The 14,625-nt window shown below is 39.3% G+C and overlaps 1 protein-coding gene across 2 annotated transcripts in view; it reads left to right on the plus strand.

The window, feature by feature from the left end:
• Window positions 1–14,625, plus strand: part of SLC44A5 (solute carrier family 44 member 5) — a 350,669-nt gene that overhangs the window by 159,650 nt on the left and 176,394 nt on the right. The window contains exon 2 of one of the 2 annotated variants that reach the window (XM_078072903.1): window positions 688–723. The exons of the other annotated variant lie outside the window; for it this stretch is intronic. Within the exon in view, the coding sequence (XP_077929029.1) occupies window positions 688–723 (36 nt within the window). The remainder of the gene's footprint in view (window positions 1–687; window positions 724–14,625) is intronic. 2 annotated transcript variants of the gene reach the window in all.

The following is a 14,625-nucleotide window of genomic DNA, read 5'->3' on the forward strand; positions in this document are numbered from 1 at the left end:
TAATGTTTTTGTTTCAATATGTATGGGATTATTTGAGCAGTAAAACCTTAGTGTGCTATCATTGTTCATTATGGAACTTGCCATATCCACCCCCCCAAAAAAAACCCATAAATTGTATCTTCCAAGTTGGATAGGCTACATTAATAATTATCATGTGCAAGCTACCGTTAAAGCAAAAGGTCACGTGTAATGTGGTTCAAGGGTGGTGGGAGAATTCGAATTACATCCTTTTTCTCTAGTCTGTACTGGTTATTCTGTGTGTAATTAAGAGTATTTAATGCATGTTAAGTTTTTCATGACTAATGCATCTTCTGAGGTCAAAGCAGAAACATAAAGTGAAAGTAAACAAAGCGTCTTATTTCTTGGTGCTGAATTTTCTGAGACTGTGCATATCACCTGGTACAGGGAGTGGATGAAAATGGAAGAGTTAACAGCTTTATTCCCCCACCCCAAACCTCTTACCTCCAGTAACTTCGTGCAACTTTTTTTGGACTTCCTAAGATTAAATGCTCATGATTGGTGACTTTGGGTATTAAGATCTGTTCAGCTAGTCCGACTGACCTTATGTTATTCTGTGTGTTAAAGTCTAAGAACTATAATTTTTATGTCAGAGAGAGATGGGTATGAAGCTTCAGAATCACCAATCCCACAAATAAAGATTTATTTGCCCTTTGTGTTTTTTCCTAGAACTACCAGAAACTTTCTTAGACCATGAGACCTATGGTAAGTCATAGTCTGAGTGTTAAGTGGTAAGTTAGTCTAAGAATTCTTCATGACAGTCTGTCATTTAAGAAATACATGATGCTTTCAAAATCTAGGAACACCTAAATATTTGGTTGATAAAGATTAATTGCTGATGGCTTGTTTGGTCCTTCTTTCAAGTGGCTGATTTCTTCCTCCTGAAGGGATTTCCTCTTTCGAGTTATAAAAAAAATCCTTCAGGAAGAACATCATATAGCTGCTGATGCTTCATTAACCCAGGCCACCCCATACATCTTGCTTTCTTCCCATCCTTGAATCTCAGCTTATGACCTTGACGCATGTGTCTTATTTAAATCTCTCTTTCTAATAAGGATCTCTGTTGTCAGGCTTCTTGGCTGTTTCATGACACTATATCTTACCCAGTCCTCTTTTTGTGACACTTGGCTCACCCCTCAGCCAGCCTCTTAGAGTTGAGTCTTGCTACTCAAAGTATGGTCTGTGGACCAACAGCAGGGGCATCGCCTGGGAGCTCCTCTAGAAAGGCAGAATCTCAGGGCCCACCCCAGTCTTACAGAATCAGAATCGGCATTTTCACAAGATCCTCAAGTCATTCATGCAAATGAAAATTTGAGCAGCACTGGTTTCAAGAGTTGTTCTTCCTTGATGTGCTCTCATTGCTCCTGAGATATACAAATAAGTACTTTTCTGCTGTGACTTCCAACAGTACTTGGATCCCAAATCCTCAACTGAAAGGGTTATCACATATGCACTTTCCTATCTCTATTCTCAAAGCCTCTTTATTGATGCTTGTTAGGTTTCATTGTACCTAGGTAAATATTCTAAGGTTTGTTCTTACATGTATAATAGCACTTTATAGTCTTCAAAGTTTCTTCACACAGATTTTATTTCATCACATATGATCCTATAAGGTGGAAATGTAGGTAATGTAATCATTTGTAGAAGCTATTTTGTAAATTTCCATTTGTGATTTTCTAACCTTAGGGGTGGAAAATATATCAGCAGATACATTTTTTTCCTATTTTGGAAAAAATAGAAGTCAAGTCTTTTGGGCTATCAGAGTTATTTTAACTCAAAATGTATCATGATTCAAAATGATGTTTTACTGCTCAATATGATCAGTTATATTTTTATTCATAAACCTTGTCTTAATGAGGATAAAGTTATTAGGATTATAATAAAATCATCATCTTTCTGACAAGATTCTTGAGATAAATGAGCCAAAGAAGAATAAACACTCCACTTCTGATATAATAGACTAAGGAGAGAGGGACCACAGAGCACTGCTTCTGCTAGGATGAAAGGAGGAATAGGAGTTTTCAAAGAAAGGGAAAAACTCCAATGTAGAATATTGCCTTGAGACCCTTTGCAATTTCCATCCTCCCAGAGAAGATATATCTAGGGAGACTCACTGCTGAACCATGGTCCAGGAGGGACTGTTTGTTTTGCATCCCCTGATAGTGCAGCTATATTAGAGGAAACACCTCCAGATCATAAGAGTGTTACCCCCAGGAGTTGGGGGCACGTGAATTGTATGCCATTTTGTCTTTTCTCTTTGACCTATTCACTCAACATTTACACTTCTTTTTAAGAGTCTTCTGTTAAAGAAAGCTTAACTGTGTTTGATAATGTAGGTGAGCTTGGGAGAATTGGAGTACTGTTGAGGTTAGCCCATAGAAAACATTCTTCAGCAGCCTCCTGTTCCAAAGAAGCTGAGACCCAGAGAAGCTGGTGACTTTACCCCATGGGCTCCGCCTCCTCTGCTCTCACAAGGAAGGGGAATCCTTATCCTCTCTGAGGCTAGTAGCTCCTCAAGGACCTTGCTATGAAATTGTCCCCTGTCCCTCTTCCACCATTCCCACCTACATACAAACATGCCTAAATATCAGCCCTGTGAAAAAAACTGGTGAAGCCTCCATTGACCCTTTTATCATCTTCCACATACCATTCTATTTCTTTGCTTTTTCTCATAGAAACTCCTTACTAGAGTTGTCTTTAGGCACTGACTCCACTTTCTTCTCTCCTATTCTCTCATTACCCCACACCAATTGGAATTGTATCTGCACTACTTCTGGGAAACACCTTTTTACCCACATTTCTGAGAACATCTCTCTTGCTCCTCCAGTGGAGAATTATTCTCTTTCTCACCTTATCCTCCTTCAGCACATGTAGCCACTCTCTTTTTTGCAACATTTTCTTCTGCTTCCATGATACCACACTCTTCTGGTTTTCCTCCTTTCTCTCTCATATCTCCTGTTCCTCTGCCCAATCTCTAACATTTAGAGTCTGAATGTTGGAGAACCCCCAGGGTGCATTTTCTCTTTTTGTATTCTTCTAGGTGATTTCATCTTCTCCCATAGTTTTAAAGACCATAAACATGCTGTTTACTTCTAAATTTATTTTTTTAAATTTTATTTTATTATGTTATGTTAGTCACCATACAATACATCATTAGTTTTTGATGTAGTGATCCACGCTTCATTGTTTTCATATAACACCCAGTGCTCCATGAAGTACGTGCCCTCCTTAATACCCATCACTGGGTTAAACCATCCCCCACCCTTCTAAAACCCTCAGTTTGTTTCTCAGAGTCCATAGTCTCTCATGGTTCGTCTCTCCCTCTGATTACCCCCCCTTCATTTTTCCCTTCCTTCTCCTAATGTCCTCCATGCTATTCCTTATGTTCCACAAATAAGTGAAACCAGATGATAATTGACTTTCTCTGCTTGACTTATTTCACTTAGCATAATCTCCTCCAGTCCCATCCATGTTGATGTAAAAGTTGGGTATTCATCTTTTCTGATGGCTGAGTAATATTCCATTGTATATATGGACCACATCTTCTTTATCCATTCATCTGTTGAAGGGCATCTTGGCTCTTTCCACAGTTTGGCTATTGCGGACATTGCTGCTATGAACATTGGGGTGTATATGGCCCTTCTTTTCACTACATCTGTGTCCTTGGGGTAAATACCTAGTAGTGTAATTGCTAGGTCATAGGGTAGCTCTATTTTTAATTTTTTGAGACACATCCACATTGTTTTCCAAAGTAGCTGTACCAACTTGCATTCCCACCAACAGTGTAAGAGGGTTCCCCTTTCTCCACAACCTCTCCAACATTTGTTATTTCTTGCCCTGTCAATTTTTCCATTCTAACTGGTGTAAGGTGGTATCTCAATGTCGTTTTAATTTGAATTTCCCTGATGGCTAATGATGATGAACCTTTTTTCACATGTCTGTTAGCCATTTGAATGTCTTCTTAAGAGAAGTGTCTGTTCATGTCTTCTGCCCATTTTTTGACTTGATTATTTGTTTTTGGGGTGTTGAGTTTGAGAAGTTCTTTATAGATCTTGGATACCAGCCCTTTATCTGTAGTGTCATTTGCAAATATCTTCTCCCATTCTGTGGGTTGCCTCTTTGTTTTGTTGACTGTTTCCTTTGCTGTGCAGAAGCTTTTTATCTTGATGAAGTCCCAAAAGTTCATTTTTGCTTTTGTTTCACTAGCTTTTGGAGATGTATCTTGAAAGAAGTTGCTGTGGCCGATGTCAAAGAGGTTATTGCCTATGTTCTCCTCTAGGATTTTGATGGATTCCTGTCTCACATTGAGGTCTTTCATCCATTTTGAATTTATCTTTGTGTGTGGTGTTAGAGAATGGTCGAGGTTCATCCTTCTGCATGTGGCTGTCCAATTTTCCCAGCACCATTTATTGAAGAGACTGTCTTTTTTCCATTGCATATTTTTTGCTGCTTTGTCGAAGATTATTTGACCAAAGAGTTGAGGGTCCATATCTGGGCTCTCTATTCTGTTCCATTGGTCTGTATGTCTGTTTTTGTGCCAGTACCATGCTGTCTTGGTGATCACGGCTTTGTAATATAGCTTGAAATCAGGCAACATGATGCCCCCAGCTTTGTTTTTCTTTTTCAACATCTCCTTGGCGATTCGGGGTCTTTTCTGACTCCATACAAATTTTAGGATTGTTTGTTCCAGCACTTTGAAAAATGTCATTGGAATTTTGATCGGGATGGCATTGAAGGTATAGATTGCTCTGGGTAGCATAGACATTTTAACAGTGTTTATTCTTCTGATCCATGAGGATGGAATGTTTTTCCATCTTTTTGTGTCTTCTTCAATTTCTTTCATGAGTGTTCTGTAGTTCCTAGAGTATAGATCCTTTACCTCTTTGGTAGGTTTATTCCAAGGTATCTTATGGTTTTTGGTGCTATTGTAAATGGAATCGTTTCTCTAATTTCTCTTTCTACAGTTGCATTGTTAGTGTATAAGAAAGCAACTGATTTCTGTGCATTGATTTTGTATCCTGCCACATTACTGAATTGCTGTATGAGTTCTAGTAATTTGGGGGTGGAGTCTTTTGGGTTTTCCACATAAAGTATCATAGTCATCTACGAAGAGAGAGAGAGTTTGACTTATTCTTTGCCAATTTAAATACCTTTTATTTCTTTTTGTTGTCTGATTGCTGTTGCTAGGAATTCTAGTACTATGTTGAACAATAGTGGCGAGAGTGGGCATCCTTGTCATGTTCCTGATCTTAAGGGAAAGGCTCTCAGCTTTTCCCCATTGAGGATGATATTCACTGTGTGTTTTTCATAGATGAATTTTATGAATTTGAGGAATGTTCCCTCTATCCCTATACTCTGAAGAGTTTTAATCAGGAAAGGATGCTGTATTTTGTCAAATGCTTTTTCTGCATCAATTGAGAGGACCATATGGTTCTTCTCCCTCCTCTTATTAATGTGTTCTATCACATTGATTGATTTGCGAATGTTGAACCACCCTTGCATCCCAGGGATCAATCCAACTTGGTTGTGGTGGGTGATCCTTTTAACGTACTGTTGGATCCTGTTAGCTAGGATTTTGTTGAGGATTTTGGAATCCATATTCATCAGGGATATCGGTCTGAAATTCTCCTTTTTGATGGGGTCTTTGCCTGGTTTGGGGATCAAGGCAATGCTGGCCTCATAGAATGAGTCTGGAAGCTTTCCTTCTGTTTCTATTTTTTGAAACAGCTTCAGGAGAATAGGTATTATTTCTTCTTTGAATGTTTGGTAGAATTCCCCAGGGAATCCATCAGGCCCTGGACTCTTGTTTCTTGGGAGGTTTTTGATCACTGCTTCAATCTCATTACTGGTTATTGGCCTATTCAGGTTGTCAATTTCTTCTTGTTTCAGTCTTGGGAGTTTATAGGTTTCCAGGAAGGCATCCATTTCTTCCAGGTTGCTTAATTTATTGGCATATGGTTGTTGATAATAATTTCTAATAATTGTTTCTATTTCCTTGGTGTTAGTCGTGATCTCTCCCTTTTCATTCATAATTTATTAATTTGGGTCCTTTCTCTTTTCTTTTGGATAAGTCTGGCCAGTGGTTTATCAATCTTATTAATTCTTTCAAAGAACCAGCTTCTAGTTTCATTGATCTGATCTATTGTGTTTCTGGTTTCTAATTCATTGATCTCTGCTCTAATCTTAATTATTTCTCTTCTAATGTGTGGCTTAGGCATTGTTTGTTGCTTTTTCTCTAGTTCTTTAAGGTGTAGAGTTAGTTGCTGAATTTGGGATTTTTCTATTTTTTGAGTGAGAATTGGACGGCTATGTATTTTCCCCTTAGACTGCCTTTGCAGTATCCCATAGGTTTTGGACCAATGTGTTTTTGTTCTCATTGGTATCCATGAATTGTTTAAGTTCTTCTTTGATTTTCTGGTTGACCCAAACATTCTTGAGCAGAGTGGTCTTTAGCTTCCAAGTGTTTGAATTTCTGCCAAATTTTTTCTTGTGATTGAGTACCAGTTTTAAAGCATTATGGTCTGAGAATATGCAGGGAATAATCTCAATCTTTTGGTATCGGTTGAGACCTGATTTGTGACCCAGTTTGTGGTCTATTCTGGAGAAAGTTCCATGTGTGCTTGAGAAGAATGAGTATTCTGTTGTTTTAGAGTGGAATGTTCTGTATATATCTATGAGGTCCATCTGGTCCAGTGTGTCATTCAAAACTGTTGTTTCTTTGTTGATTTTCTGCTTAGATGATCTATCTATTGCTGAGAGTGGAGTGTTGAGGTCTCCTACAATTAACGTATTGTTATCAATAGGACTCTTTATTTTGGTTAACAGTTGGCTTATGTAGATGGCTGCTCCCATGTTGGGGGCATAGATATTTACAATTGTTAGATCTTCTTGTTGGATAGACCCTTTAAGAATGATATAGTGTCCGTCTGTGTCTCTAACTACAGTCTTTAGTTTAAAATCTGTCTGATATAAGAATTGCTACCCCAGCTTTCTTCTGAGGTCCGTTGGCATGGAAGATGGACCTCCATCCCATCACTTTCAGTCTGGATGTATCTTTGGGTTCAAAATGTGTCTCTTGTAGATAGCATATGATTGGGTCCTGTCTTTTTATCCAATCTGCGACCCTGTGCCATTTTATGGGAGCATTTAGGCCATTCACATTGAGAGTGATTATTGAAAGATATGAATTTATTGTCATCATGTTGTCTGTGAAGACCTTGTTTTTATAGATTGTCTCTGTAAATTTCTGTTCTATATAACTCTTGGGGTCTTTCTCCTTTTATAGAACCCCCCTTAATATTTCTTGCAGGGCCGGCTTAGTGTTCACATATTCTTTCTGCCGGTCTTGGAAGCTCTGCATCTCTCTATCCATTCTAAATGACAGCCTTCTTGGACAAAGTATTGTTGGCTGCATGTTCTTCTCGTTTAGTACCCTGAATATGTCTTGTCAGCCTTTTCTGGCTTGCCAGGTCTCTGTGGATAGGTCTGACGTTATTCTGATGTTCCTCCCTCTGTACCTAAGGAATCTCTTCCCCCTAACTGCCCTTAAGATGGTTTCTTCATTCTAAGATTTGCAAGTTTTACTATTACATGCAAGGGTGTTGGCCTGTTTTCCTTGATCTTGGGAGGGGTCCTCTCTGCCTCTAGGACATCAATGTTTGTTTTATTCCCCAGATTTGGGAAGTTCTCAGCTACGATTTGCTCAAATATATCTTCTAGTCCTCTCTCTTTCTCCACCCCCTTCGGGATCCCAATAATTCTGACATTGGAACGCTTCATGGTGTCACTTATTTCTCTGATTCTATTTTCATGGATTCCGAGTTGTTTTTCCCTGGCCTCCTCTTTTCCCTTTTTACCTATTAAATTGTCTTCCAGGTCACTGATTTGTTCTTATGCCTCACTTACCCTAGCTGTTAGCTTATCTAGATTAGAGTGGATCTCATTGATAGCATTTTTAAATTCTGCCAATTCAGTTTTCATTTCTGCCCTTAGAGACTCTTATGTTGTCATTAATTGATTTCTCCATTCTAGCTATTGTCTTCAGAATTGCTAGCCTGAATTCCATCTCTGACATCTTGGTTATATCTGAATCCATTTGTAAATCTGTGGCATAAGTCATAATCTCTGAGTCTTTCAAATATGGGGGTTCCTCCTCCTAGTCATTCTGTTGATGGGTGGTTGAGGGAATGTATAGAGTCCAAATTTTTTACCACAACCCAAGCAAGATGCACCTGTTTTCTAGGGACCTTAGGGTTGCTGGCCTCTTGTTGTCCCAGCCTGTCTTCTGGGGGAGGTGCCTGCCGCACTGTTACTCAGGCAACCCTGTTGCCCTGCCCCCTGTGGCGGGGGATGGGCTCAGTGAAAACCAGTTTTTTGGGGCTTTTGTTCTCTGGTGCTTTTCCTGGCAGCTTTCCGCTTCTCTTCTGAGAGTCAGAGCAGACGAGACCGTTTCCAACCCTCTGCCTCAGAGCAGAGAGATCGCAGTCTGTTCTTCAGTGAGCTCTCCAGGCCACACTATCTCCGTTTGTGTCTGTGTTCCTATAAAGTGCAGCGTCCTGGGTTGTGCACCCCTCAGCAGCGCTCCCTGTCCCTGCCTCCAGGTCAGGGCATGTCTCTGCCCTTTGTGCTTCTATAACTGCCAGCTGCCCTCGTTCACACGCGCAGCCCCACCACTCCAGGTTTCAGTCCGGGGGCCTGCCCTAAATTCCTTTCCCCACTGCTACTGGTCTGCAAGTCTGTGCCTGGTCCCCAGTGTTGGACGCTATCACTCACCGGCGGTGTAGGATCCCGACAGCTCAGCTCCCTCCCGCTGCCGTTTATCTTCCAATATCTGCCCTCAGAATCACGGCTCCCCGCTTTGCACCTCAAAACCAAATGCCTGTGACATTCTGTTTGTAGAGATCCGGATCTATCTTCTTACATCTCAGGCTGATTTTGTGGGTGTTCAGAGTGGTTTGGTAGATATCCAGCTAAATTCTGGGGACCGGTTGGAATAGGGTCCCCTACTCCTCTGCCATCTTTTCCCCCTCATACTCTTAAATGTATATGGCTGGCCCCAATTTCTCTGTCTTGCTCTAGGCTCATTAATTCAGCTTCACGTCCCACCAAATCTGCTGTCTACCTATCTTCCATCCCTAGTCTTCTAGTCTTACCATCTCCACTGCATCACTTCATTCAAACAACCATTTTTTGCCATTTAGATACTTACAATAGTGTCCTCACTGGTTTTTATGCTTTAGCTATTGCACTAAACACAGATATGCTTTCTTTAACATTAGTCCATTCTCCACAGAACAATCTGTTTATAACTACACTTCTGTTTTCAAAATCAAGTAGTGAACTGACCAAATAACCAACTGCTTTTTAAATTTTTGAAGCACAAATACTAATGAGTTAATATTACTTTTTTCCTCTAATCACACTTTATTTAATATACCAATTTAGTCAGTTTTAAAATTCTTAGTACATAAATATAGGAATCATAAGAGCAAATATTATATTAGCCCAGTGGACAGTGCACTATTTTGGATATTGGTTATTTTGACCTTGCCTTTTTGACCCCTCTAATTTGCTTCTGACATTTTGACCCAATTTAAACCTGAGGATATTTTGGCTGTTTCTGTACACCAACATTTAAATCAGATTTATGCCAACATTAATAAATTTGGGTCAGTAAACTATTCTTTTATTTGGTGGGGGAGAGTAAATTCTATTAGTTAATTGATTTTCTAATTTTTTGTATAACATCATTAAACTATTTATGGTTTTATCCCTTTTTATTCTACTAAGCTTATTTTAATTAGACTACCATATTTTCTGTGTCAATTTTAAAATAAAGTTTTGATTCATTGATTATGTTTTTATCTACATTAAGTTTCATCAACTTCATTAAATATTTTTGTGGTCCCAATTCAGTTTTTCCCCATCAAATTTGATATGATTCTTCTATCAATTTTTGGTCAATAAATTTTTACCTTAAGTTTTATTTAGTTCCAATTTTGTTTTTTGTTAGTTATTTCTCTAAAAGTTTAATTTCTTCTAAGGTCAATTTTTGCAGTTTTTACTGTTAATAATATGTGATTATTCAAGCTATTTTTTATTAGAAAAGAAAAAAATGCTTTACTATATATATTCTTAGCATTGCTAGTTTTATTTTGTCATTATAATTTCTACTTAATCTAATTTTACTTGGGTCAGGTTGTATTTTGTGCTAAGTGTCCTTAGGGTCAAAATGCCAGGGTTAAAATACTCTGCTATAATCTTAAATGCTCCTTATTTTTTCTCTTGGACTTTCAGTGTTAGCTAGAGCTGTAACAATTGAAAATTGCTGCTAAAACAGGATTAACTCCAAATAGAAATTCCAGAGAGCCTAGAGGGATCTTGAGGGGAGCAAATGTAAATTTAAAGGAAGAGGACATATTTCTTTTTCAGGCAAAACATATTATGTAAAGTTGACTTCTCATCCCCTGGGAAAGAGCTCTTCTTCCTTACCTTGAAGCTTTTATTTCCCCTTGGCAATCCAAGCTGGCTTTCTCTTTCTGGATAGCACTGGCTGCCTCTCGGCACAAAATACTGCAATCAATTATTCTACATCTGTGTGAACAAGAGCCTTTAGAAGAAGGAATTGACTAAACTATATGGTCTCCTTACACTGTTAAATAGGACACCCTTCATTTTAGTTTTTGATAGTTTGCTTTAAGTAGCTCTAATGTGTATATCTCTCATTAATAAATCTTGAAATGGTTTGGATTTTGCCTGTCTACTCTTCAAAATTATTAAAAACAGATAAAGTTGGGGTACAACATAGGGGAGAGTTAAGATGGCAGAGAAGTAGGGGGACCCTGGGCTTTTCTCCTTCCTCAAACACAGCTGTATTGAGGTCAGATCACTTGGAACACCCAGGAAATCGATATGAGTTTTGGAAGAAGGATCTCCACGGTTTGAAGGAGACAATGTGACAGGTGTGAGGTGCGTGGAAGTGAACTGGGGGAGAGAAAAACTTCCATGCCCCAGAGGGGAGGGAGCCCTTTCTGCAGGGAGAGAAAAGGGAGAGAAAGAGAGAGGAGTTGAGAGAGTACGGTGTTGGGTCTGCACAAGAAAACCTCTCTGCACCACAGACTGGTGAGCGAGCAGATCTGAGTCTCACAGGTTTTGGAAGTGCTCCTGGGAAGAAGGAGGGCGCCAGTGGAGAGTGCACAAGGTGGTGTACAGATCTTCTGGGTCGCACTGGGAGAGAACATTCCTTATTGCCTCTCCAAAGACAAAAGACCCTGCAGGCGCCAGCAAACGGCCTTTCATGGGCAGGGGACCGAGGTGCCCACACAAGGTGGATAGCTTGGTTGCTCCTTTTCCCAGTGCTACAACATATATTCTGTGCACTGAGCAGTCATGGGACTATTTTCCTGGGACAAAGGACACTAGACACAGCATGGTGGGGAGGCTCTACTCCAGAAGATGGAGTGGATCCATGTGGTGCTTGGTCCTTTAAGATTTGGAGTTTTGAACCCCAGCTGCGGGCCAAAGATAAAATGCAAGAGAACTGTGGTGCGGGGAGTGCTGATGGCCCTTGCTTTTCTGTGAGGGCTTCCTGATACCCTGTTCAGGGATGAGAGTCAGGTGGCTCCATTTCCCCCTCACCACCAACATGGTAGGACTTCAGAGAACAACACAGTGGCCCTCAGTGAAGGTGGGAGCTACTTACACCAAACCCTGTCCCTTGGAAGTACATATTTACCAGGGCAATACTGACTCTGAGCCATCGCAGGTGGGCTTTCCCCTTCAGAAGACCAGCACAGGCAGCATACCACATGCACCAAGTCTACTGATCATACAATGCTTCACAGCCTGACCTGCAGTTCTGGTAGAAATGGGACAAAGCTGTATTTTTCTTTCTTTCTTTCTTTTTCTTCTTCTTCCTCCTCTTCTTCTTCCTCTGCTTCCCTTTGGAATCAGGCTTATAGTTTTTTGTTTGTTTGTTAACTTACTTTTTCATTTCCTTTTCTCTTTTTTTGGATCAAGTTTCTTTTTTCTTTTGTTTTGCTTTTTTTTTTTTTTCCTTTCTTTTTCTTTGGAATCAGGCTTATAGTGTTTTGATTGTAGCTTTGGGTTTTTTTGGTTTTTTTTTCAGTCCTTTTCCTTTTCTCTCTCTTTTTTGGATCAGGCCTTTTCTTTTCTTTTCTTTCTGGGCTTATTTCAACAAATAAAGCAAAACACACCTAGTTAAACGTCCAGACACCCCCACTGCAAGGAAGGAGGAAACCTGCAGAGGACTGACCAGTGGGAAAAAGCAGCCAAAACACAAGAGCAGAGTGCACACAGCATACACCAGAGACACTTCCTGAAGTTCCAAGTCCTGGACAGTGTATGATCCCTTTTTAATATACCATTACTCTCAGGTGCAGGAAATATAACAAGCTTTCATAACACACAAAAGACAAAAACTTAGCCAAAATGACAAGACAGAGGAACTGTCCCCAAAAAAATGTTCAGGAAGAAATCACAGCCAGGGACTTGCTCAAAACAGATGAAAGCAATATATCTGAACAAGAATATAGAACAACAGTCATAAGACTACTAGCTGGGCTTGGGAAAAAGCATAGAAGTTGGGGTGCCTGGTTGGCTTAGTCAGTTGAGCATCTGACCCTTGGTTTTGGCTCAGGCCATGATTCATGGGTTGTGGACTCAGGCCCTGCATCAGGCGCAATAGGGAGTCTGCTTGAGATTCTTTCTCCCTTTGCCCCTCCCCTGCTCTCTCTCTCTCTCTCAAATAAATAAATAGATCTTAAAAAAAAAAAAGAAAAAAGCAAAGAGGACATCAGAGAAACCCTTGTTGCAGAGATAAAGGACCTAAAAATAGGCTGAAATTAAAAAATGCTACAACTGAGATTCAAAACTGACTGGATATAATCACAATGAGGATTGAAGAAGCAGAGGAGAAGATAGGTGATATAGAAGATATAATTATAGAGAATAATGAAGCTGAAAAGAAGAGGGAAAGAAAACTATTAGATAATAAAGGTAGATGTAGGGAACTCACCAATTCCATAAAGCAAAATAATATCCAAATCATAAGAGTCCCAGAAGAAGAGCAGGAAAAAGGGGCAGAAGGTTTATTTGAACAAATTATAGCTGATAACTTCCCTAATCTGGGGAAGGAAACAGACATTCAAGTCCAAGAAGCACAGGGAACTCCCCTCAAAATCAACAAAAACAGGTCATATATCATATGTGAATATCATAGTGAAACTCACAAAATACAAAGATTAAGAGAGAATTCTGAAAGCAGCTAGGGATGATAATTCTTAACCTACAAGGGTAGACACATAAGGTTAGCAGCAGATCTGTCTTCAGAGACCTGGAAGGCCAAAAAGGAGTGGAAGGGAATATTCAATGTGCTAAATGGGAAAAATGTGCAGCCAAGAATACCTTATTCAGCAAGGCTGTCATTCAGAATAGAAGGAGAGGTGGAGACTTTCCAAGACAAGCAAAAACTAAAGGAGTTTGTGAACACTAGACCAGCTTTGCAAGAAATATTAAAGGGGACCCTTTGAGTGGAAAGAGAGACCAAAAGCAACAAAGACTAGAAAGGAACAGAGACAATCTACAGCAACTTTAAAGGTAAAACAATGGCACTAAATTCATATCTTTCAATAATTACTCTGGATGTAAGTGGATTAAATGCTCCAATCAAAATACATAGGGTATCAGAATGGATAAAAACTCAAAACCCATCAGTATGCTGCTTATAAGAGACTCATTTTTAACCCAAAGACACCTCTAGTTTGAAAGTGAGGGGGTGGAGAAAAATTTATCATGCTAATGGACATCAAAAGAAAGCTAGAGTAGCCATACTTATATCAGAAAAACTAGATTTTAAACCAAAGACTGTAATAAGATATGAAGAAGGGCACTATATAATAATAAAAGTGTCTATCCAACACGAAGGTCTAACAATTGTAAATATCTATGCCCCTAACTTGGGAGCAGCTAAATATATAAATCAATTAATAATAAAATTAAAGATAATAATACAGTGAGTAATAGTAAGGGACTTTAACACAGATCATTTAAGTAGAAGATCAACAAGGAAACAAGGGCTTTGAATGACACACTGGAACAGATGGACTTCACAGATATATTCAGAGAATTTTATCCTAAAGCAGCAGAAGAAAACATTCTTTTCAAGTGCACATGGAACATTCTTCAGAATAGATCACATACTGGGTCACAAATGAGGCTCCCACAGGTACAAAAAGATTGAGATCATGCCATGCATATTTTCAGACCTCAATGCTATGACTCTTGAAATCAACCACAAGAAAAAATTTGGAAAGACCACAAATACATGGAGGTTAAAGTACATCCTACTAAAGAATGAATGGGTTAACCAGGAAATTAAAGAAGAAATAAAAAAATACATGAAAGCAAATGAAAATGAAAACATGACAGTCCAAAACCTTTGGGATGCAGCAAAGATGGTCCTAAGAGGGAACTATATAGCAATACAGGACTTTCTCAAGAAGCAAGAAAAATCTTAAATACACAACCAACTCTTAAAGACTAAATCCAGCAGGAGAAGTGAAATAATAAAGATTAGATCAGAAATAC

Source organism: Halichoerus grypus, chromosome 5, assembly GCF_964656455.1.
Source record: "Halichoerus grypus chromosome 5, mHalGry1.hap1.1, whole genome shotgun sequence".
Lineage (NCBI taxonomy): Eukaryota > Metazoa > Chordata > Mammalia > Carnivora > Phocidae > Halichoerus > Halichoerus grypus.